This window comes from Bombina bombina, chromosome 5 (genome assembly GCF_027579735.1).
Source record: "Bombina bombina isolate aBomBom1 chromosome 5, aBomBom1.pri, whole genome shotgun sequence".
Taxonomy (NCBI): Eukaryota; Metazoa; Chordata; class Amphibia; order Anura; family Bombinatoridae; genus Bombina; species Bombina bombina.
The window spans coordinates 561,871,874-561,897,584 of record NC_069503.1 but is presented as its reverse complement, the minus strand read 5'-3'; the positions used below and the strand labels follow the sequence as shown (position 1 = coordinate 561,897,584).

General features: G+C 37.8%; 1 protein-coding gene across 1 annotated transcript in view; it reads left to right on the top strand.

The window, feature by feature from the left end:
• Positions 1-25,711, top strand: part of DNAH5 (dynein axonemal heavy chain 5) — a 1,563,391-nt gene that overhangs the window by 1,282,270 nt on the left and 255,410 nt on the right. The window contains 2 exon segments of the mRNA XM_053715797.1: positions 10,594-10,786; positions 21,829-22,001. Coding sequence (XP_053571772.1) covers positions 10,594-10,786; positions 21,829-22,001 — 366 coding nt within the window.

Genomic DNA, 25,711 nt, shown 5'->3' with positions numbered 1-25,711 from the left:
CACCAGACGTGCAAACAGCCACGATAAACCTATTTTTGCTTGCGTGTAACAGTTAGTGCACCACTAGTAATCTGGCCCTTAGTGTTTTATATATTTTTAAAATAAGTGTGTAGCATTTAATGTTAGTGTTAATTATGCTCTGTTACTATTTTAACAATGGAGGATACTTGTTTCTAACACATGCTTTTATTTATCTTTGTCTTTTGTACTTTTAATGTTACCATCGGCTTGCTACCCCACGCTGTAGTCTATGCTACTAAACACCCCTTAACTCTTACTAGGGGGTTTTGTCTTAGTCACAGCAGTGTATAATTGAGTTTTATTGAGTACTCTACATTAATTTGACAGCCTTGGCGTTTTATACCACAATTATATGTAGTATATATGCAACCTCTGTAGTTGGTTTGCTACTTCTCCACTACAATTTAATGACGTTAAATCCCATGGGGAACACCCAACCCTGCAAACTCTGCAAATCCAGAAACTCCAACCCTGCTTCACATCTTTGGATAATGCGGCCATGATGCTACATACAAAGCAGCTGTACAGGAGCACATAATATAGAAAAATAGATCCTTTATTTAGCAAACATTAAAAAAGAGAGAAAAGACTAAGGGCTAGATTACAAGTAGAGCGCAAAATATAATTTCTTTCCTAAGATATGGTGAGTCCACGGCGTCCTCAATTACTGTTGGGAATATCACTCCTGGCCAGCAGGAGGAGGCAAAGAGCACCACAGCCAAGCTGTTAAGTATCACTCCCCTTCCCACAAACCACAGTCATTTTCTTTGCCTTTGTCATGGAGGAGGTGACATTTTTGGTGTCTGAAGATTCTTCCCTACAAGCAAGATTTTGTTTTTAGAAAGCCATAGTAGGTTTACTATGATCTTTCCTTTGTTTCTAGGATTGGGTCTATAATCTTTTCAGTAGAGTAGTGGTGGTTTTAAAGCAGTTAGGAACTTGTAAGGTTGGCCTTGCTGAGTTTTCCTAACATATTTGCTGCCCTAGTATAGAAAGCCAGAGTAGGTTTGCTCTGATCTTTCTTTTTTCCACAGGCCTCTGTAAGGAGTGGCGTCCTTCCCCACTGTGTGAGCTATCCTCCTACCAGGTGGCTAGACAGCAGGTAAGTGCTGGGGTCTTAAATGAAACTGAGTGACTGGCACTGAAAGCTGCAGATTATGGGACTTAGCATATCCTTGGAAAGGATATCAATAAGGCAGAGTGCAGGCACTTTTAATACAGGGAATTCCTTGTTTTGTATGTGACAGAGAGACTGAGTTAGTCCCTTAGAAGAAGGGGTTTACTTTAGAAACCTTTATTGTGACCCAGATGTCTTTAGTGTAATCACTGGGTGCCGGAATAACACAGTGGGCTAATGTACAGTACATTTGTACTTTCAGAGCCTAAAGGATTAGAGCTGGATCAGCTCCTTAGGCTGCAGACTGTTCTCAGCCGGAGCAGTTTTGTTTTCTAAATCGGCTGGATGCCGGATGCGCGCGCTTTTGTGGCACAGTTTTAGTTTGAGGAATATCACGTGACTTCCTCCTCTGCCGGGTAACGACAATACCGGAACTTTTGGAGCTCCATTAAGTGAAGGGTTCTGCTTAGCTATCCGGAGGGCAGGTAGGAGTGCCTCCGCCTGCTAAGGTGTGGAGGTTTCTTTGAGGGTTAGTTTTTTCTCCGGAGCTGTATATGGCGCTGTGATTTTAAAGACACAGTATTAAAAATAAAATTGTTTTTTTTGTTTTGTTATTTTACTGCAATGTCTATTGTTGAATTGGAGCAGAAGGCTGCTCCTTTAACCTCTTATTTATTATGCTTAGAGTCAAACAAACAAAAAACAGAGTACCAAATATGCTAGAGTGTTACAAAAAACAATATCTGTGTACAATGGTTAAAATACTCCCCTCTGTATATACCGCTGCCGTCTATCAGTCTCTCCCAGAAGGAGACTGTAGGAATTGTAGTGGTGTTTGGTATAGAGGCGCAGGTATTTTCTTCTACGGTGCTCCAAAATTGCCTGAGAATGAGAGGACTTTATTTCTATGTGTGTAGATCAACACCAGCTTCCTCTTCAAGAGTTAATCTGTATGATGTATTACGGTTAAAGATTCCCCAAATCCACTGTGGCTGTGAATACAGGATAACGTACTCAAGATACAATGTATAACTTGATACAAAATGTGCAGTATACTTACTCCGATAAAATCGGAATCCGTCTCCTTGTACAGCGCTCCCGCTGATGTGGTTAAAAGAATCCAAAAGGCAGCAAACAAAATTCATAAAAGATACAAATTTATTTAAAAGTGTCACTATGGACAGATAGATAAAAGCTCATAAACAGAAGCTCTACGTGTTTCAACAATGTTTCATCTTTCTCAAGAGCAGTAAAATGATCATTTTACTGCTCTTGAGAAAGACAAAACATCGTTGAAACGCGTAGAGCTTCTGTTTATGAGCTTTTATCTATCTGTCCATAGTGACACTTTTAAATAAATTTGTACATTGTATCTTGAGTACGTTATCCTGTATTCACAGCCACAGTGGATTTGGGGAATCTTTAACCGTAATACATCATACAGATTAACTCCTGAAGAGGAAGCTGGTCTCTGATTTTTTTCAGAGTAAGTATACTGCACTAATTATGTGGTGTTGATCTACACAAGCAAAGATAAAACACACCAGTGCCAAAGAGTGGCTAAAATACCCAAAGAAAGCAGAAAATTTTAATAAAATAAATATTTATTACTGAACTATAAAAACAAATGATAAAAAACAGTGTTATAAAAAGGCATAAGTAATTCACACTATGCCATAGGTGATGAGTATACTCAGGTTGGCCAACCTTAACAGAGGAGTAAAATATGCAATATGCAATGTGACAAGGTAGAAATATCTGTACAGGCAAATATGAGGACGATAACAACACAGAGAGATAAAAATACAGACTAAAAAGATCTATAAAGTCTTCTTCACAAGTGCTTAATACTTGTGATAGCGGTTAGAGCTTTTATAACTGTAATAGTGGTCTTTTTTTGAAGTCTGTGATAAAATATTATAGTCTTTTTTGAAGTCTGTTATAAAATATTATAGTCAAGATACTTGACAGGAACAGTTATTGGTATGAACAGATGATCTGCAGAATATCAGATGGTTTTTAGGCGAATAAAGTTTAAAGTGTCAATAACAGATAATACATATAAATCAATGTATATCCGTATAAATGTGCAGCTGAACGGTACCTTAAATATATGTTCTTCTTGCAATTTGTCCACTGTGAATCTTCCGTTTCACTTCTATGGAAGCTTTGTGTTCAGATCCTTCATATGCTCAAAATTACAGCCGATCATGAAGCCGGTAAGAACTTCACAGCGTTCTCCTGCTGTGAGCCCACAGAGTGCGCGCCTTCTCCGGAAGAGTCTCTGATTGGTCCCTGTTCCTGGGGGAGTAACCTCTTACAGTGAAGGTGACGGCTCTACGGCTGTAATTCGGAGGAGTTCTCGACTGATCCTTAGTGTTGTCCCTGGGATGAAAAAGTATGTAGTAACGCGTTTCAGCTGAGATTACTCAGCCTTTGTCAAGCCTTGACAAAGGCTGAGTAATCTCAGCTGAAACGCGTTGCATACTTTTTCATCCCAGGGACAACACTAAGGATCAAACGAGACTTCAAAAAAAAATTATCTTTGCTTGTGTACTACTTTTTGGGGTCTTTTAGAGGAATATCCTTCTAACTCACTAGTTTATACCCTCTTACTCTAGCGCAGTCTATTATCACATTCTCTGGTGTTGATCTACACACATAGAAATAAAGTCCTCTCATTCTCAGGCAATTTTGGAGCACCGTAGAAGAAAATACCTGCGCCTCTATACCAAACACCACTATTATGCTTAGAGGCCCGAATTGTGGCCCCCATGCAATTTTGTTCCTCATGTGTTAAAAAGACTCTAAAGTTTAAAGATAGACTTTTTTAATGAGCCTAATGTCTCCTTCCTCATGAGGAAGAGAATACGTCAGTAGCCTCTAAAGGTTAGATCTCAGATTCGGACAGTTTAATTCCTTCATCTGATGCTGACGTGGTATCCTTCAGATTCAAGCTTGAACACCTCCGTGTCCTGTTAAAGGAGGTTTTGGCTACTCTGGACTACTCCGATACCCTTGTCGCTGTCAACCCTAGGAAATCTAGTAAACTCAATAAATACTTTGATGTTCCATCCTCTGTGGAGGTGTTTCCTGTGCCAGACCGTGCTACGGTAATTATTGCACAGGAATGGGAGAGACCTGGGATTCCTTTTTCCCCATCTTCTGTCTTTAAAAAGATGTTTCCTGTTGCTGACTCCATTAAGGAGTTGTGTCAAATGATGCCCAAAGTGGAAGTGGCCATTTCTACTCTGGCTAAGAGAACTACTATTTCTATTGAGGATAGCTGCTCTTTTAAGTATCCAATGGACAAGAAGCTGGAGGCTCATTTGAAAAAAGATGTATGTTCATCAAGGTCTCCAATGGCAACCTGCAGTGTGTATTGCCACTGTGACAAGTGTGGCAGCCTATTTTTTTGACGCTTTGTCCAAGTCTCTTCAGGTAGAGACTCCCTTGGAGGAGATCCAAGACAGGATTAATGCTCTTAAATTAGTCAATTCCTTTATTACTGATTCTTAATTGCAGGTTATCAAATTGGGAGTCAAAATCTCTGGTTTTGCTGTATTAGCGTGCAGAGCTTTGTAACTGAAATCTTGGTCAGCAGATGTTTCATCTAAGACCAAGCTTTTGGTGATTCCTTACAAGGGTAAGACCTTGTTTGGACCTGGCCTGTCAGAAATTATTTCTGATATCACGGATGGTAAAGGGTCTTTTCCTCCTCAAGATAAGAAGAATAGACCAAAAGGATGTCAAAGTCCTTCCTCTGCCAAGCAAGAACCCAAGCCTTCTTGGAAACCTAGTCAGTCTTGGAACAAGGGGAAGCAATCAAAAAAGCCCACAGCTGACTCTAAATTAGCATGAAGGGGTTGCCCCCATTCCCGGGAGAGGATCAAGTGGGGGCATGCGTTTTTTACCAAGCATGGGTACGAGATGTCCCAGATCACTGGGCTGTGGACATAGTATCTCAGGGTTACAAATTGGAATTCAAAACTTTTCCTCCCAGGGGCAGGTTCCATCTCTCAAGGTTATCTGCAGACCAGATAAAAAGAGAGGCTTTTTTTTTTTTTAAATGTGTGCAGGATCTCTTCTCCCTGGGAGTAACAGCTCCAGTTCCAGTCCAGGAACAGGGACTAGGTTTCTATTACAATATGTTTGTGGTTCCCAAAAAAGAGGGAACTTAATTACCTATTTTAGACCTGAAGCGTCTCAACAAATATCTCAGAGTACCGTCCTTCAAGATGGAAACGATCCGTTCCATTCTTCCTTTAGTTCAAGAGGGTCAGTTACATAGACCCGAAGGAGTTCAGAAAGGCAAAAATTATTTTCTCTTGCCTCACTCTGCAGTCTACTCTTCAGCCATCTGTGGAGGTAATTGGTCTAATGGTTGCTTCCATGGATATCATTCCCTTTGCTCGATTCCATTTGAGGGCTCTGCAGTTATGAATACTCAGTCAATGGAACAGGGACCATGCGGATCTGTCTCAAAAGATATATCTAGACAAGAGACTCTCTCCCGACAAGAGACTTTCTCCCGTGGTGGCTTTCTCAGGAATATCTGACTCAGGGAACATGCTTTTGGAGACCTTCCTGGGTGATTTTGACCACGGACACCAGCCTGCTGGGCTGGGGAGCAGTCTGGGACTCGTTGAAGATGCAGGGACTTTGGACTCGGGAGGAGTCTGCTCTCCCCATAAACATTTTGGAGTTGAGAGAGATTTACAATGCTCTGATGGCTTGGCCTCAGTTGTCTTTAGCCCAGTTTATCAGGTTCCAGTCGGACAACATAACCTCAGTGGCTTACATCAACCACCAGGGAGGAACTCGGAGTTACTTAGCCATGAAAGAGGTGGCTTGGATTATTCAGTGGACGGAAGCTCACAATTGCTGTCTATCTGCCATCCACATTCCAGCAGAGGACAATTGGGAAGCGGATTTTCTGAGCAGACAGACTTTTCATCCCGTAGATTGGGAACTTCTTCGGAGGTTTTCTCCAGTTTAACCCTCAGATGGGGGGTGCCGGAACTGGATCTGATGGTGTCTCAGCAGAATGCAAAGCTTCCAAGATACTGTTCTGGGTCAATGGATCCACATGCCACTCTGATAGATGGTTTGGTGGTTCCTTGGGATTTCAGGCTGGCATACCTGTTTCTTCCGTTTGCTCTCCTGCCACAAGTCATTGCTTGTATCAAACAGGAGAAAGAAGGGGATTCTAATAGCCCCTGTGTGGCCTCGCAGGATCTGGTATGCAGACCTAGTGGAGATGTCGTCTCTCCCACCTTGGAGACTGCCTCTTGTTTCTCTGAAGATGACTGCTTAGAGATTGAACGCTTAGTTTTATCTAAGCGTGGTTTTTCTGAGTCGGTCATTGAAGCCATGATTCAGGCTCACAAGCCTGTTACTAGAAAGATTTACCATAAGATATGACGTAAATATCTTTATTGGTGTGAATCCAAGGGCTACTCTTGGAGTAGGGTCAAGTCTCCTAGGATTTTGTCTTTTCTCCAGGAAGGTTTGGAGAAGGGTTTGTCAGTACTCTGAAAGGTCAAATTTGTGCTTTATCTATTTTGCTGCATAAGCGTCTATGTGCCAGATGTGCAATCTTTCTGTCAGGCCTTGGTCAGAATCAGGCCTGTGTTTAAGTCCATTTCTCCTCCTTGGAGCCTTAAACTTGTTCTTAAAGTTTTGCAGCAGGTTCCGTTTGAGCCAATGCATTCCATTAAGTTGTTATCTTGGAAGGCTTTGTTTCTTATTGCTATTTCTTCTATCTCTCGGCTTTGCAGTGTGATTCGCCTTACCTTATCTTTCATGCTGATAAGGCGGTTCTTCGTACTAAGTTTGGTTTCCTTCCTAAAGTTGTTTCAGATAGAAATATTAATCAGGAGATTTTTGTTCCTTCTCTATGTCCTAATCCATATTCTCATAAGGAACATTTGTTGCACAACTTGGATGTTGTGCGTGCTCTAAAATTCTACCTACAGACGACCAAGGATTTTCGCCAATCTTCTGCCCTGTTTGTTTGTTTCTCTGGGAAACGTAAAGGTCAGAAAGCTACTGATACTTCTCTTTCTCTCTGGTTGAGAAGTATAATTCATTTGGCCTATGAGACTGCTGAACAGCAGCCTCCTGAGAGAATTACTGCTCATTCCACTAGGGCTGTCTCTTCTTCTTGGGCTTTTCAAAAATGAAGCTTCTGTGGAACAGATTTGCAAGGCTGCAACTTGGTTTTCTTTGCATACTTTTTCAAAATGTCATCAATTTTATACTTTTGCCTCAGCTGAGGCTTCTTTTGGGAGAAAGGTTCTTCAAGCGGTGGTGCCTTCTGTTTAGTTCTACCTGTCTAGTCCCCCCCTATCCTCTGTGTCCTCTAGCTTGGATATTTGTTCCCAACAGTAATTGAGGACGCCGTGGACTCACTATATCTTAGGAAAGAAAACAAAATTTATGCTTACCTGTTAAATTTATTTATTTCCGGATATGGTGAGTCCACGGCCCCACCCTTTATTTTAAGACATTTTTTTTTACTAAACCTCAGGCACCTCTACACCTTGTGTTATAATTTTTGCTCCATTTACCTTCAGTCAAATGACTGGGGTTTGTGGAAAGGGAAGTGATACATAACAGCTTGGCTGTGATGCTCTTTGCCTCCTCCTGCTGGCCAGGAGTGATATTCCCAACAGTAATTGAGGACGCCGTGGACTCAACATATCCGGAAATAAATAAATTTATCAGGTAAGCATAAATTTTGTTTTTCACAAAAGCAATATTTGCGCTCTTCTTATTTAATACCTGCGCACACAAATGTGTACTGATATTACTAGCAGAGCGCAATGCAGGGAAGCATTGCATTCACAAGAGCACGCTTCTATAGGCTCTAATGGGAGCCTCGTTCTCATGCCATCAGACATGGCAGAGAACCTAGCACAGCAAAGGGGGTAAGTCATGCAGCGATGGGCCTAAAAAGTGATATAAATATATATGTATATATAAGAGACATATATAAGCCAACCGGAATATAACCCACATACAGTGATAAATGCCCCATAGGTCTGTCAATATTCAGTTAGACATAATACTCTCCAAGAAAGTATAGTATGTAACTGTATAGTATACATCCTCTGTTTGCTGAATATATATATATATATATATATATATATATATATATCTCTGCTACCCTTACCCCTATACTAACACACATTTTCAACCTCTCCCTCAGCACTGGTACAGTTCCCTCATCAATGAAACATGCACTGGTCACACCTATCCTCAAAAAACCTTCCCTTGATCCTACCTCCCCATCCAACTACCGCCCAATTTCCCTCCTCCCTCTTGCTTCAAAGCTTCTCGAAAAACTAGTATATGCACGCCTATCCCATTTCCTTACGTTAAACTCCCTTCTTGACCCGCTGCAATCTGGATTTCGTCCCTATCACTCCACAGAGACAGCTATTGTTAAGGTCACCAACGACCTACTTACAGCTAAATCAAAAGGCCACTTCTCTCTGCTTATCCTCCTTGATCTGTCCGCAGCCTTTGACACTGTCGACCACCCTCTTTTGCTCCAAACCCTCCAATCCTTCGGCATCTATGACACAGCCCTTTCGTGGCTCTCTTCCTACCTGTCAAACCGTACCTTCAGTGTAGCCTTCTCTGGGGCCTCCTCTGCCCCGTCACCACTTTCTGTCGGAGTACCGCAAGGCTCTGTCCTCAGTCCCCTTCTCTTCTCAATCTATACGTCATCACTAGGTTCCCTTATTAAGTCCCACGGTTTCCAATATCATTTGTATGCCGATGACACCCAAATCTACTTCTCTGCACCAGAACTATCTCCTTCCTTGCTAACCCGTGTCACTAACTGTCTTTCTCACATCTCTTCCTGGATGTCCTCTCACTACCTCAAGCTAAATCTCTCCAAAACTGAGCTCCTCATTTTCCCCCCTTCTTCCAAAATCTCCACCCCCAATATCTCTATAACTGTCGAGAACTCCATCATTACCCCTACCCCGCATGCCCTATGTCTCGGGGTCACATTTTACTCAGATCTTTCCTTCACTCCTCACATTCAGTCCTTGGCTACAGCCTGCCGCTTCCACCTTAAAAACATCTCTAAAATTAGACACTTCCTTACACAAGACACAACTAAGATTTTAATACACTCTCTCATTCTTTCCCGCCTTGATTACTGCAACTCTGTCCTCTCTGGTCTCCCCACCTGCCGCCTAGCTCCTTTACAATCCATAATGAACGCCTCTGCCAGACTCATCTTCCTTACACGTCGCTCTTCATCTGCTGCGCCTCTCTGCCAATCCCTTCAATGGCTTCCTCTTGCCTCTAGGATCAAACACAAAACTCTCACTCTTACATACAAAGCCCTCAACTGCACTGCTCCCCCCTACATCTCAGACCTTGTCTCCAGATACTCTCCCTCCCGTCCCCATCACTCTGCTCATGACCTCCTACTCTCCTCCTCTCTTGTCACCTCATCACACTCCCGTTTACAGGACTTCTCCAGACTGGCTCCCATCGTGTGGAACTCTCTGCCTCGCTCCACAAGACTCTCTTCTAGTTTTAAAAGCTTCAAGTGCTCCCTAAAGACTCTACTGTTCAGGGACGCATACAACCTACGCTAACCTTTCCTAATACCAGTTCCTCTCCTCCACTGCAATCCCCTGAACCCTCTTAGCATGTAAGCCTAAAAGTCCAGCTGTTTGATATGTGTATACTGTATATTAAAACATAAATATATATGTAGATAAGCATAAACAGTACATATATATTTATAGAGAACACGCAGTTCTCCATATGCATTCTTAGTGGAGAGGACATTTTATATCATGATAATCTTACAAATGTGCAATGGCTGGCTGTGGGCATTCAAGGAAGCTTTCATGGCATGGTTGTGTTATACTAAATCAAAGCTGATAAGGTTGTATTTTTAATTTTTATTTTCTTTATCTTTTTTTACCTTTTCTAATGTGTTAGAGTTAACTGTTTTATAGAAGCAATTTTTTTCCATTTTTATTTGTAAGTTTAGTAATGTTTTTAATACATTTTTTTGACGTTAGTATCCTCAACAGTAGAATTTGTTGTATGTGGCAAGAACCATTTTTAAGTGGAAATGTTGTATTTATGTTTGTTTTTTAGTGAGATATAAATATATTTGTATTCAACTGCTATTTTATCTAAATTCTGTGTGCTGCATTATAAATATTCTGTGTTGGCATCTATGACCTTCTCAGATGAGGTTTTGTTTTGGCTGGTCCAGCTTTCCCATCTCTTTTATTTTTTTAAATAAATTGTTATGCTTTTTTTTTTTGCTTTTTTTTTCTTGCCTTTTTATAATATAATATATGATAAATTTAGGTTTCAGTTTTATGAGGTTGATGTTTTAATTTAAATTTTTGCTTATTTTATTTTATATATCTGTATAATTATGTTTTTTAATTTATCCTTTCAAGGTTTTAATTAAGCTGTGGAAACATGAATGTAAGCGTGTCATTGCTGATCGATTTACTACCGCAGAAGATGTTGATTGGTTTGAAAAAACAGTGCTAAAATTGGTAGATGATGAATATGATGAAGGAAAAAAGTCAGATTATCACATTGATGCATATTTTGTAGACTTTTTAAGGGATGCACCTGAAGCAACAGGTATCAATTAATCTTATCATGTTTTTCTAGTATTAGAACAGTTAACATTTATAAAAAGATCTTGATGTTTTTTTATCTATTATGATTTAAAATATTTCATTTAAGAAAGTATTGCATTTTTCAGGATTATGGTATTATTATTATTATTTTATACTATTAAATGTAATGATGTGCATTTGGACGTTTCGTTATAAAACAAATGCGACATATGGCTGCCGCCAGCAACATTTGGCTATTTTCAGAGTTGGATTTCTTCTAGCGAAAGTACAGCACACAAAGATCTGGATTTGGACTTTCACAAGAGGATATCTGGCTCGAAAAAAATAGCCAATGTCACTGGCAGCGGCCATATATGGCATTCTTTTTATAACAAATGCACATTTCTAGTTAAATGGTTATTTTAACCTTAAAAGCACAATGAATAAATACAGTCTTAATATTTTGAACAATTTTAATTTTAGGGTAAATGGGGAAAATGGTTTTTGCATTTGACCTCATTTATAAGGAATTATTTTCAGATCCTTTCAGTGATTATATTCCTTTAGTAACTCATTGTTTTCTGTAAATCTAGATGAAATTCCTCTTATGGATTAACCTACTGGGCAGCTTTAGTTTTAAATTTGATCATTCAAAGTTGTATAACTTTTAAACAAAACAAAATTGCTTAAAGTTATTTAAAGGGACAACATAGTCAAAAACAAAAGTTAATGTTTTAAATAAAGCATTATGTGTATGCAAAAGTCCTTACAAATGTGTAAAACTTTGGTGTTTTGTTATTGCTTATGAATACCTACATACGTAATGAACACAGAGCTAGGGGTTTTACCTCACTCCCTAACTAGCATGCTAACAGCTGGCTAATTTGATTTTTTAAATCAGAACAGCAACACAAATGAGCACATACAGTAAGGGCTAGATTACAAGTCGAGCGCTATTTATCGCTCCCGTTAGCATGCTAACTCCGTTATAAGTAAGCTTTTAGCTCAAGTTGGGTAGCATGCATATTACAAGATGAAAGTAAAAAGTTTTCGCGCAAATGCAAAGAGCTGAACTTGGAATATCGCAACCTTGTTAACGTATTCCCCCATAGACTTCAATGGACCGTTAAAAGGGGAAAAAACACTCCCAACAAGTCGCACTAACCCGATCGCATTTTCTCAAGTGCACTAACCGGACATGAAAATTGATATGTCACATTCCAATGTTCTTTACATAAAAAATATGTTCTATTTATTCATTAAGACCAGGAGAAAGGGGTGAATGCCCCAAAACATCACACATTAAAGGTTGCTGTGTTTTAAATCCAGAGAGTGCAATCATTGAATATTTTATATGCATTATTTTGGCGCCCTGGTACCACTCTTTAAGGCGAGTGGGAGTGCGCTACCAACTACACCGTATGTGTGTATATATATATATATATATAATGATTTTTTCAATTAATAAAAATATATATATATATATATATATATATATATATATATATATATATATATATATATATATATATATATGTATGTACAGATATGTAGATATATTCAGATATACACTCACTGGCAACTTTATTAAGTACACCTTGCTAGTACCAGATTGGACCCCCTTTTGCCTTTAGAACTGCCTTAATTCTTCGTGGCATAGATTCAGCAAGGTGTTAGAAACATTCCTCAGACATTTTGGTCCAATTGACATGATAGCATCACACAGTTGCTGCAGATTTGTTGGCTGCATATCCATGATGCGAATCTCCCGTTCCACCACTTCCCAAAGGTGTTTTATTTTATTGAGAATTGGTGACTGTGAAGGCTATCAGAGTACAGTGAACTCATTAATCATGTTCAAGAAACCAGTTTGAGGTTATTTAAGCGTTGTGACATGGTGCATTATCATTTTGGAAGCAGCAGAAGATGGGTACACTGTAGTCATAAAGGGATGGACATGGTCAGCAACAATACTCAGGTAGGTTGTGGTGTTTAAACGATGCTCAATTGGTACTAAGGGGCCCAAAGTCTTCCAACAAAATATCCACAACTGCATTACACCACCACCAGCCTGAACCATTGATACAAGGCTGGATGGATCCATGCTTTTATGTTGTTTACACCTAATTTTGATGAGCCTGTGCGAATTGTAGCCTCAGTTTCTTGTTCTTAGCTGACAGGAGTGGCACACGGTGTAGTCTTCTGCTGCTGTAGCCCATCTGCTTCAAGGTTCAATGTGTTGTGCATTCAGAGATGGTATTCTGCATACTTTGGTTGTAACGAGTGGTTATTTGAGTTACTGTTGCCTTTCTATCATCTCAAACCATTCTCCTTCATTCTCCTCTGACCTCTGACATCAACAAGGCATTTTCATCCACACAACTGATGCTCACTGGATATATTTTCTTTTTCAGACCATTCTCTGTAAACCCTTGAGATGGTTGTGCGTGAAAATCCTATTGGATCAGCAGTTTTTTAAAATACTCACCACCAGCCCGCCTGTCACCAACAACCATGCCACGTTCAAAGTCTTTTAAATCCTCTTTCTTCCCCATTCTGATGCTCAGTTTTAACTTCAGTGAGTCGTCTTCACAACATCTAGATGCCTATATGCATTGAGTTGCTGCCAGGCGATTGGCTGATTAGCAATTTGTGTTACTAAGCAATTGAACAGGTGTACCTAATAAAGTGGCTGGTGAGTGTATTTAGGAATATCTGTTTATAAACTTAGAACATATGTGAAGAATATTGAAATGTGAAATATTTACAGTACATACATAGTTAAACACTTTATTAAATATGAATATTGCATAAATATGTTTTTTCATGTTTTCAGCTTCAAAAGGCTCCAATGCACAAACTTTGCATACATATAGGGCCAGATTACGAGTGGAGCACAAACGTTTGCACCCGAGTGATAAGGGGTTTATCGCAGGGGTTTGAACTCTTCAGGGGTTTGCACAATGATGATTTACGCTAGACTGATTGCCTTGACTTCAGAGCTCTGGTTAATTGTTTGCAAAAACATAAAAGGTGCACAAAACACATCAAACATACATTACAAAGTATAGTTACACTCATAATAACACCATATATTATTATAAAACAAAATTGCACACAAAAGTTATAAAGGCTCAAAGATATAAGATGTCAGGTGTTAGAAAAAAAGACAGGCAAAGTGCATTAACATTGAGATACATACATATCTATACACATGTATAAAGATGTATTTGTGTGTGTATGTATGTGTATATGTATATGTGTATATATATATATATATATATATATATATATATATATATATATATATATATATATATATATATATACTGATCGGCCACTTTATTAGATTGCTTGTTGTTTTTCCAGTGCCGATAATGAAATTCAGTGCTCTTAATCTTCCTCAAAACAGCAGAGACTAATCACTGACATTGGATTGGATAAAATTGTATCGTCAAAATAAGTCCTCTACCAATTATTTAATTTAAAAAACCTGCATAAGAAAGTTATTTAAAGGTGAAAATGAGGCAATCATGATCAGCTGCTTGAGAAAGGCTGGACTCCCAGCCGAAACGAGTAGTAGAGACAAAGGATTCGATCACTCATAGAGCCACCTTATGCTGTAAAAGCACAGGAGCAAAAAAAAAAAACAGAATTGAATACCCCTTAAAGTCCAGAGGTCACGGTGAGTAACGTGAGAGGTGGCTTCACAGCACTCACAGGATCCAGAACGGAGGGAAGTGAGGATCGTAGCTCAAGGAGGTGCTTCAAGTAAGCTGCAGGAAAGGCTTGGGAAAGATTTATACCACTAACGGCTTTTGCTGATAACTGCCACTTTGCAACATTGCATCATTTATACTTGCAACAATTATATCCTAAGTAAACAGTGTCATACTAAGGAATCACTTTCAGAACGCAATAAGTCCCAGGCATATATTGTGAATAGAGGTACATAAATATCTTATTATCATTATAGACTTTTATGTGATGTTTTGATATGAAGCGCTTTGTAACATTTTAGTTATTGTCTCTGTTTTTGCTTTTACGTATTGGTGATTTTATGAGTTGTTGATTTTAACAGTTGTTTCTGTTTTGCTCTGATATTCAACTGCGTATACATAGTATCTTCCAATGAAGTAAAATGTATTTAAACACTCTATTGGTTGTTGTTAAGTGCATGCCTACTCAAATATATTATGATAGAATAATTTTACTATAATAGGATATTAATTTGCTTGCTAATAATACTGGGTTAAAGAATAAAGCATTTCTTCCAGTGTTTATGGGCGCACCCAATCCATATCTTTTGCTTTACACTTTATTAGGTACACCTGTTCAATTGCTTGGTAACACAAATTGCTAATAAGCCAATCACATGACAGCAACTCAATGCATTTAGGCATCTAGACGTGGTGAAGATGACTTGCTGAAGTTCAAACTGAGCATCAGAATGGGGATTTATGTGACTTTGAAATTGGCATGGTTGTTGGTGCTAGACTGCTGGTCTGAGTATTTAAAAAAACTTCTGATCTACTAGAATTTTCATGCACAACCATCTCTAGGGTTTACAGAGAATGGTCTGAAAAAGAGAAAGTATCAAGTGAGCGACAGTTGTGTGGACGAAAATGTTTTGTTGAGGTCAGAGAAGAATGGGCAGACTGGTTCAAGATGATAGAAAGGCAACAGTAACTCAAGTAACCACTCGTTACAACCAAGGTATGCATAATACCATCTCTGAATGTACAACACATTGAACCTTGAAGCAGATGGGCTACAGCAGCAGAAGACCACACCGGGTGCCACACCGGCCAGCTAAGAACAGGAAACTGAGGCTACAATTCACACAGGCTCACCAAACTTTGACAATAGCAGATTGGAAAAAACATTTCCTGGTCTGGTGACTCTCGATTTCAGCTGCAACAATCATATGGTAGGGTCAGAATTTGGCGTAAACAGCATGAAAGCATGGATTCATCCTGCCTCGTATAAACGGTTCAGGCTCGTGGTGGCGTTGGTGTAATGGTGTGGGGGATATTTTCTTGGCACACTTTGGACCCCTTAGTATCAATTGAGCATCATTTATACCATGTCCATCTCTTTTGTACTACAATGTACCCATCTTTTGATGGCTACTTCCAGCAGGATAATGCACCATGTCACAAAGCTCAAATCATCTCAAACTGTTTTCTTGAACATGACAATGAGTTCACTGTACTCCAATGGCCTCCACAGTCAACAGAATATTCTAACTTTGTCTATTTGTGCTTGTCATGTTAGGGCAAGAGCAAAAACAGTTTACTTTCTACTCGTAATATGAGCGGAACCCGACAAGCGCAAAAAATCTTACTTCTAGTGCAATTAACGCTTGAGCGGAAACGTTAATTTGTGCACCACTCTTAATCTGGCCCATAATTCCTTATTTAAATCAGCATTTTTCTTTTTGATTGCATTGTCTCTTTAATGTAGAGAAAAGTGCTGTTTCTTAGAAAAATTCCTTTGACTTTTAATTAGGGTTTGTTTTGTAGCAAGTGCTAAAGCTAGCATGGCTGATTGTATTTTAAAGTGATGGTAAAGTGTTTAGAAAATGCTAGGATTTACCATCAATAAAAATAAAGTGGACTTTCAGTCACTTAGTAAAAAGAGGGTGCTAAACTCACTGTGCTGTTGCTCCTCTCTCAATGAGGTGGGCACAAGAGCTGTAAGACTTAGGGCAAGGCCCTACCAAATGCCGTTATCAGGACAATGCTCAACAAAATGACCTTCTTAGGGCATTTTTTTTAGGATATGTTTTTTTTAAACTTAGGGCTTTTTTGATGGGCAAAAGAGCTATGTTTACTTTAGGGCTCTGCCTACCAAAATTCCCTTCTAAAAGCAATGCTCAATCAAATCCCCTTTTGAGGGCAATCTTTTTTTTTCATAAACTTAGGGTTTTTAGGAATAGTGTTTTTTTAATGGGCAAAAGAGCTGAAATTACTTCAGTACAATGCCCTACCAAATTATCAGGGCAATTTTTAGTTAGTTTTTTTAAGATAGGCTTTTTATTACGGGGTTTGGGGTTATAATGGTATAGCGGTTAAGTAGTGTATGGGTAGTTTGCGGTGGGAGTCTATGCTATAGAGGTTAATAGATTATGCAGTTTATTGAGGTGGGCTATTGGCGGTATTTGGGGTTAATAGGTAAGGAAGTTTATTGTGGTGGGTTATTGGCATTATAGGGGTTAATAGGTTATGACATTTACAGTATTGTGGTAGGCTATTGGTGGTTTAGGGGTTAGTTAGTGTAGGGTTTGGTTGCAGTGGTGGGTTATGATGGTTAAGTAGTACATGGGTATAATTATCAGGCTTGGTGCTATATATTTAAAAGGATCATTTACTTTTCATCGCCAATATCAGTGCCAATGCTGCTTGAAATATTTTGTCAGCATTTCCACCCATTGCGATGTATTGTAAAACGTCTCTCGGTATTGCTGCCTTGAAACAGTAATGTAGGCACTTTATAATATTTTATTACGGTATCAATATCACGTTGGATCCCCTTTGAATATACAGTATTTCCACATCACAGCACTTTTGATAATCAGGGCCAGAGTGAATTTACATCCCTGAGATCTGTATGTTTCCTTCTCCCCCTCACTCCCCTCAATTATTGACCTGAATTACAAAGCAATTGTTTCATTGGGATCTATCTACTAAGGGGTTGATCACATTCTATCGACAACTTGCTCCCAAAATGTTTTTATGCTTTCCGACCAAATTGGTTTTCAAGTATTGTTTGTTAAAATCCCACAGCTGTGATTTGTTTTTCCACCTGGAAGATCACCCAAAACTGACTGATACAATATCTCCTTCATACCTCTTAAGGTTACATTAAGGGTTATAGATTACAACTGATGCACAAACGGTTTTACGCAAGCGATATCGTCTTTTTGTGAGCATTTTTAATTGCGCTAAGTTAAGCTTCAATACTTACTGCGATCTCAGAGCTTTTTTCTGAAAAAGTGTCACAAAACACATCAACAATACATTACTAAGTACAGTTACACTCATAATAACGCCATCTAATAAGAATGATTAAAAAAAATATTGCACAAAAAAGTTATAAGGGCTCAAAGATATGAGATCTCGGGTGTTCAAATATAAAAGCCACCAAAGTACTTTAACATAGAGTACATACAGATACATTGCTGAAAATGTATTTGTATGTATATAGATACTATGTATTTATTGTAAATATTTGATATTCCAATGTTCTGCACATAGCAGATGTTCTATGTATTTTTAAATATACATTCCTATAAATATCTGTATATATCTATACCTATATATAATTGTGTGTATATATATATATATATATATATATATATATATATATATATATATATATATATATATATATATATAAATATATATTTGTTTAAAAAAACTGAAATATGTAGAAATACTTATGTTAAGAACATTGGAATATGAAATATTTATATTTTCATGTCGGGTTAGCGCAATTGCGAAAATGCTTTCGGTTTTGCGCAAAAGAGTGGGTGTTTTTCAACTTTTTTTTTCCATGGACTCTTATGGGGGAATGCGAAAACACGATCGTGATTTCCGAATTTCGACTTTAAGTGCAATTTGGGTTACCGCTAGCGCGAAATAAGATTTTTTGAAACTTGTAATACGAACGTAACCCAACTAAAGCAAAAAGATTAACTATAGCAGAGTTTTTGAGATTGCGAAAAAGGAATATACCGCACCATTTGTAATCTAGCCCTAAATGTTTATTCATATAACCCATTTGTTCATTGTGCATTTGGAATACTTATTTACACATATAACATTTACCTGTTCTAATCCAAATCCATCCTCATCACTGATTAAACATCTGAATGCCTTCTATGAAGATACACTGTTGCTAGGCAGTGGGTTAGCACTTTATATATCACTTATGTTCATCATTCATATTACTAGGCCACAGGTCTACAGAGTATCCCGGACTAGCACAGAAATAGCCATGCTAAAGCATTGATTTATATAGATTCTCATATCTTAAAAACACCATCATTGAGTGCTTGCTGTTTGATTCCTCACAAAAGTCCACAAGAGCAAACTAGTTGTTTCCTGCTCTATAAAGTGTCTTTAATATTTGGGGGTGTTGAGGAGCCACCCTGGCATCTCTACATTAAGTTCTCCCCTATCCCCAATCTCCTGCAAGACAGAATTATTAGGATTTTAGAGTAAAGCAGAAAGGCGACATTGAGATGGGTTGTATGGTACCTATTTGCAAATTATTGACCAGTGGACGTTGGGCTAGATTAAAAGTGGAGAGGTATTTAGCTCTCCCGCTTGAGCATAAACACTGCTCACACGTACACATTTACTTTCAACTTGTAATGTGAGTGCTAGTTAACGTGGGTTCAGTATTTCAATATTGCACGTGCTAACATTCGCACAAAACTTATATTATTATAAGATTGCAACAGGGACTAAGCTTCCAGTATGGGGGTCATGGCAGGTGCAAACTGCTGTTTTAGCTACCAGGTTAATACTCCCTCCTCCACTGCCTGTTCCATGTGGCATTACAGAATGACAGGCATTGTAGCATAGTCTCTTCAGTCTGCTTCTTTACTTGCTCTTGACCTTACCACTTTTATTGCAATCCTCCATGCCAACATAGATATCTTTTTTGGCCCTCTGGGTACATGGATGTAGCAATAAGCCAAAACAATGAGCTTAATATAAAACACTGCAATTTCCAAAGGCAATAGAGTGCGGGACATGGTTATATAATGATCTGATGGCAGTGAAATAATACTGGTTCACCCTCCTCTACTCCTCTAGATTCCTCTTATGTGGATTTTGGACAAAGCAAAATCTAAACTCATCCTTCTGTGAACCTTCACTCTTTATTTACCTCTGTTTGCTGTTATATTCATTGAGTGTACAAGCTCATGTTATACTACTGTGTCTATTTGAATGTAATGTTCACTCCTTATAATCCTAATAAGAATGCTTTGGAAAGTGGTGGGAGGGATTTTATATTCTCATTGCTGTCAAGCGAACATCTTAGTGGCTGTGATTACCAGGCAATAACCATTAGATTTATTTGTGTTTGAGCCAGGGCCTCAGTTTAGGTATGCTAATAAATTGCAGGTATTTGAATAAAGGGAGAAACTGGGTGAGTGTAAAAATATGTGATATTTGCAATTTGAAAATTTGCTGCTGATGATTTTGTGCAAATAAATATTTTTTTTAATTCATTTTTAGTATGCTGAATGTGAACAAGCATACATTTTCAAACTGAATTGTTATTCTTCTGTGAAATTATAATTGTGTTTAAAATAGATTTAATATTTATAATAATAGATGGGATTCCTATTTATTTTCTGCAAAATTTCCAAGATGGGGCAAAGTGGCAAAAAATAATAATTTTTACCTTCTAATTTTGAATATATATATATATATATATATATATATATATATATATATATATATATATATATATATATATATATATATATATATATATATATATATATTTATTAATAAAAACTCAAGTATACTCTCCTAAATGTTGGTGTTTTGGGAAGGATAATACATTGTAAATATTTTAACCATATAAAGAAACTTGTTTGGAAGATTTAGAAATAATGACTACCTTGTTTTTAAAATATAAGTCATGGTTTCTCAACCGCGGTCCACAAGTACCCCCAACAGGTCAGGTTTTCATTATAACTGAACCAGTGCACAGGTGAAATAATCAGCTTATGGGTGAGAGCAGGATTAGTAACCCTGGTGTTACTAATGAGCTGATTACTTTACCTGTGCACTGGTTCAGCTATCATGAAAACCTAGTGTGTTGGGGGTACTTCAGGACGGTGGTTGAGAAACACTGATGTAGGTAATTGAAAATTAAATAAAACAAAAAAACAAAAAACTTTTCTGTATTTTGTATAGTTGATTTTTCCCATATATATGTATTTTTGCAGACTAAAGTTATTTTCTTTACGTTCTTGGTCTCTTGAATAGTAAAAACAAAACATAATTTATGTTTAAATGCAATTAGTGCAAAATAGTAAAACTGCATCAGCACAGGGTTGAAAGGGTTATATTTCAAAACTCCATTAAGCGGTACTGAAATCAAACACATATTTTGTCCCTTTAATTTATTTTATATTTCCTTGGTTTTGAGCTAAACATTTGTTAAAGGGACAGTCAACACTCGATGTAACTTAACTCTATACCTTAGATCAGGAATAGAAGATTACGCTGCACTGCATCGCATGTTGAAACACTCTAACAGTATTGGAGTAATCAACCAAAATACAAATGTTTATTCCATGTAGATATGTCCGGCAAACTCCTCCCCATCCTCCTTCGTCCCCTTCTCTAATATTTTCCCTGCTCGTTCATGTTCCAAAGGGTGACGTTGCAGTTTCTGATCATGCGCATGCGCATTATCTTCTGCCCGCTCGCAAACGCATTCCGAAATCGTAAGTGCTGCTGTGATTATCCATTGCGCATGCGCGATTCTCTGTGAACGCGTGTTAATCCAACCGAGGATTTGATTATGATTGGAAGATTCAAATAAAAAGAAAGTAAATACGTAACAGTGGGGGGAGTTTGGCAGCCATATCTACACAGAATAAACATATGTATTCTGGGTGATTACTCCTATACCGTTAGAGCTCATCAACATGCGGTGCAGCTGCATCTTCTATTCCTGATCTAAGGTATGGAGTTAAGTTGAAACGGGTGTTGACTGTCCCTTTAAGTACAGTATGTTAGAATTATCTTATTAGTAGATTGTATTGCCTTTTAATTGACAGATGGATTCATCAATAAGTTTTGTATTCCTAAGAACTCAACACCCCAGAAGTTTCCCATCAGTCCATTAACAGGTTTCACAATCAACTGAAAATAACATTCTCTGTGAAAACAATTTGGCATTAATCCATGTTCCTGTTAGTAGTATCTTGAGAATATATGATATGTTTGCATGTAATAAAATGTGTAGAGTATATATGTATAGAATGTTTCATATTTTAAACATAACTTTAATAATTAAACAATGCAGGTGAGGAGCCAGAAGATGCCGATTTTGTCACACCTAAAATTTACGAACCAATTGCATCATTTAGTCAATTGCAGGATCGTTTGAACTACTTCCTCCAAATGTTTAATGAGAATATTCGTGGAACTGGGATGGATATGGTCTTCTTTAAAGATGCTATGATCCACTTGGTTAAGGTAAAATATGTACTGTACATTTGTTTGCTATTTGGTCATAATTATTTTTTTTAACAGGATACAAGTGAACAAATGTTTAAATTCAGTCATGCATTTTGTACCTAAATTAAGTTAATAACATTATTGTTTCTTGAATGTATTTTGGAAAAATATAGTATTATTACATCTAACATGAGTTAATATACTCATTAAGCACATATTGTTGCACATATTTATAAATACATTTTGTTTTGACTGTAAATTTCACAGGTGAGATAATTCAGTTAGGTAACTGGCCAACTTTTACATAAAAATGGCAAACTGACTGAAATTATTGAACAGATTAGAAATACAGCGGGGTACTTTCACTACAGCGTCAAAGTAATACGTCAGCCAAGGCAGCAGGTCTATGAAAGGGCTGGTCTCCTTCAGTGCCGTCTCCTATATGTAGATGAGGTGGAACTCCACATTGGAAATGTTGGAGCACTTACTAGAGCAGTAAAGGAAGCAAGTTTTCTAAAAGGATAACCTTGATAATGAAAAATCTACCCGACTCCAGGTCATCTTCTCTCATGATTCCAATTTTCAGCTTTGCCCAAGACCTAGTCATCTAATGGTTAGACTGAGACTTGGAGAGGCCTACAAACCACAGTATCTCACACCCGCTGTGAAATTTGGGGGAAACAAGCAGATTTAATTTTTTGTGATGGATGCATGAATCAAGTCACGTACAAGGTTATCCTGGAAAAAACTTGCATCCTTCTGCTCTGACAATGTTCCCAGCTCTGAGGATTGTTTTTTCCAGCAGGACAATGCTCCATGCCACAAAGTCAGGTCAATCAAGGTGTGGATGGAGGACCACCAGATGAAGACCCTGTCATGGCCAGCCAAATCTCTAGACCTGAATCCCATTGAAAACTTCTGGAAAGTGATAAAGAGGTAGATGCATGGTCACAAGCCATAAAACAAAGCCTGGCTGCCAGGAGTGGCATTAAGTCACCCAATAGCAATGTGAAACAAAACACATACCTAACACCAGAGAGAGAGAGAAAATAAATCTTGATTGCATAGGTCTGCCCACCCCATCCAACTAATAACTTTGTGAAAGCTCCTTTTTCATTTATTACAGCAGCAAATCTTTATGAATAAGTCTTTATTAAAAGGACATGACACCCACATTTTTTCTTTCATGATTTAGAAAGAGAATGCAATTTTAAACATCTTTCTAATTTACTTATATTATCTAATTTGTTTTATTCTCTTGGTATTCTTTGCTGAAAAGCATATCTAGATATGCTCAGCAGCTGCTGATTTGTTCTGCAGATAGAAGCCTGGTGTGATTGGCTCACCATGTGCATTGCTTTTTCTTTAACTAAGGATATCTAAAAAATGAAGCAAAATAAATAATAGCTGTAAATTGTAATGTTGTTTAAATTTCTATTCTTTACCTGAATCATGAAAGAAAGATTTTGGGTTTAGTGGCCCTTTAAGTTTGCACATGTAGACTTTGGAATTTTATCCCACTCTTCTTTGCAAAAAAGTTCAAGGTCCTTAAAATTTTTAATGGATCTGTACAGCTGTCTTTAAGTCATTCTTCAGGCTTTCAGTGGGATTGAGGTCTGGCTCTGACCTGACCATTTAAAGACTTTAATTTTCCTTTTCTTAAGCCTTGCCCTGATGTCTTTCTGATAGAGGCCAATAGGTTTTTTGCCAGCTGAAGAGAAGCAGCCCCAAAACACAATGCTATTGCTACCACCACCATTCTTCAAAGTTGGTATGGTGTTACTTTGATTATGAGCTTTTTGGGCTTTGAGCTAAACATATCTTTTAAAATTTAGGCTGAAAAGTTTAACCTTTGTCTCGTCAGACAATAGTACATTTTCCCATGTGGGTTTGTGGTTTTATCTTTTTACTTAAAGGGACATGAAACCCACATTTTTTCTTTCATGATTTAGAAAGAGCATACAATTTTAAACATCTTTCTAATTTACTTCTATTATCTAATTTTCTTTATTCTCTTGATATTCTTTGCTGAAAAGCATATCTAGATATGCTCAGTAGCTGCTGATTGGTTGCTGCACATAAAAGCCTTGTGTGATTGGCTCACCCATGTGTATTGCTTTTTCTTCAACTAAGGATATCTAAAAAATGAAGCAAAATAAATAATAGAAGTAAATTGTAATGTTGTTTAAATCTGTATTCTCTATCTGAATCATGAAAGAAAGATTTTGGGTTTAGTGGCCCTTTAACTTAGATGGTCTTAGATGTTCCTTTTTTGTAAGAAAGGGTTTCCATCTTGTCATTCTACCCTATAGCCCAGACGTGCATAATAAAAGGTATTTGGTCACATGCAGAGAGTGAACAGTGCCTGCCAGAAATTCATTTAGCTCTTTCAGTGTTGCGTTATACCTCCCAAGCAGCTAACCTTCCCCTTTACACTGTTCCCTTCCACTGTGACTCTACCAGTAAGAAGTTACTACATTTGTTTTAATTATTATTTATTATATACTGTATATTTTTTCTGTAGTGTGGGGACCCATACCTCCCTCTCCCATGCCAAACCATTTTGCTGTAGTATAGGGAGCCGGCCCTCCTGTCTCCCTCCTTCCCTCCCACACCTCCCACTTGCACAGAAGGTTGTCAAAGACAGTGACTGTGATCGGCGATAAGGCTTCATATAGTAAGGAAGCACAATCAGATGTCTTCTGCTCGTTGGTTGCAGCTCTCACTAAAAACAGGGAGCACAACCTCTATAATGAAATAGGTACTACATCAAAACAAAATAAAAAAGGATACAGCCGCACAACAAGAGGAATCAGAGGGTCAAATAAAAAAGGGGTTCTTTATTGTAAATCCATTAAAAGACGGTACAAGGCAGGCAAACGCCCTGACTAGTTTCGTGTTCCGTTGAGCACTTAATCATAGGGTATGTTTTCTAGGCACACGCTCCCTATTTAAAGGGAAAGAGCACCTAATAATCAATTAATTAAAAACAACAGTACAAAAGTATCTAAAATATATACAAAAAATATCTTAGTTACATTTGCTATGTTTACAAGAAGAAAATATGCACAATAGAAAACATGTGCATTGTTTATATAACAGAATGGAATTAATGAAATGTATTCAATATGTTAAATGTTTTTAATATGGAACAATACCTCCCAATTTCCAATCCTCTATTATACTGGTGGTACTAATATTTGAAAAAAGGACATATCTATTATTGTGCCTGTTTGTACACAAATAAAAAAGCCCCCTTTATAAAGATTCCCAATGGGATATGCTATGTAATGTTAGAGCAATAATTGGATAAAGAATACATATAACATCCTGTTTTATTAACCCATAAGGCTATATAACCAAAGAATAAGACAGTCTATATAATATATATATATATACAAGTAAACAAATACAATGATTATTTGTTATTATTCAATAAAATAGCTCATGTCCCATTCACGGTTCAAACCTTGGGGGGGTGACAGTCCTCAATCTATATATCCAATATAGTTCTTTTTTAAATAATAGCTTGTGTCTGTTGCCCCCCTTATGTGCTCCCTAATCCTGGATCTCAATTCTCTAGTTCTTTGACCAGTATATTGCAAGGAACAAAATTTACACTGCAGGGGGTAAACTACAAATGTAGTTCTACAGTTGGCATAGAACTTATGTGAAAATTCTTGACCCGTTACAGTACTTTTAAAGCCATTGCCCACATGTAAAAAACC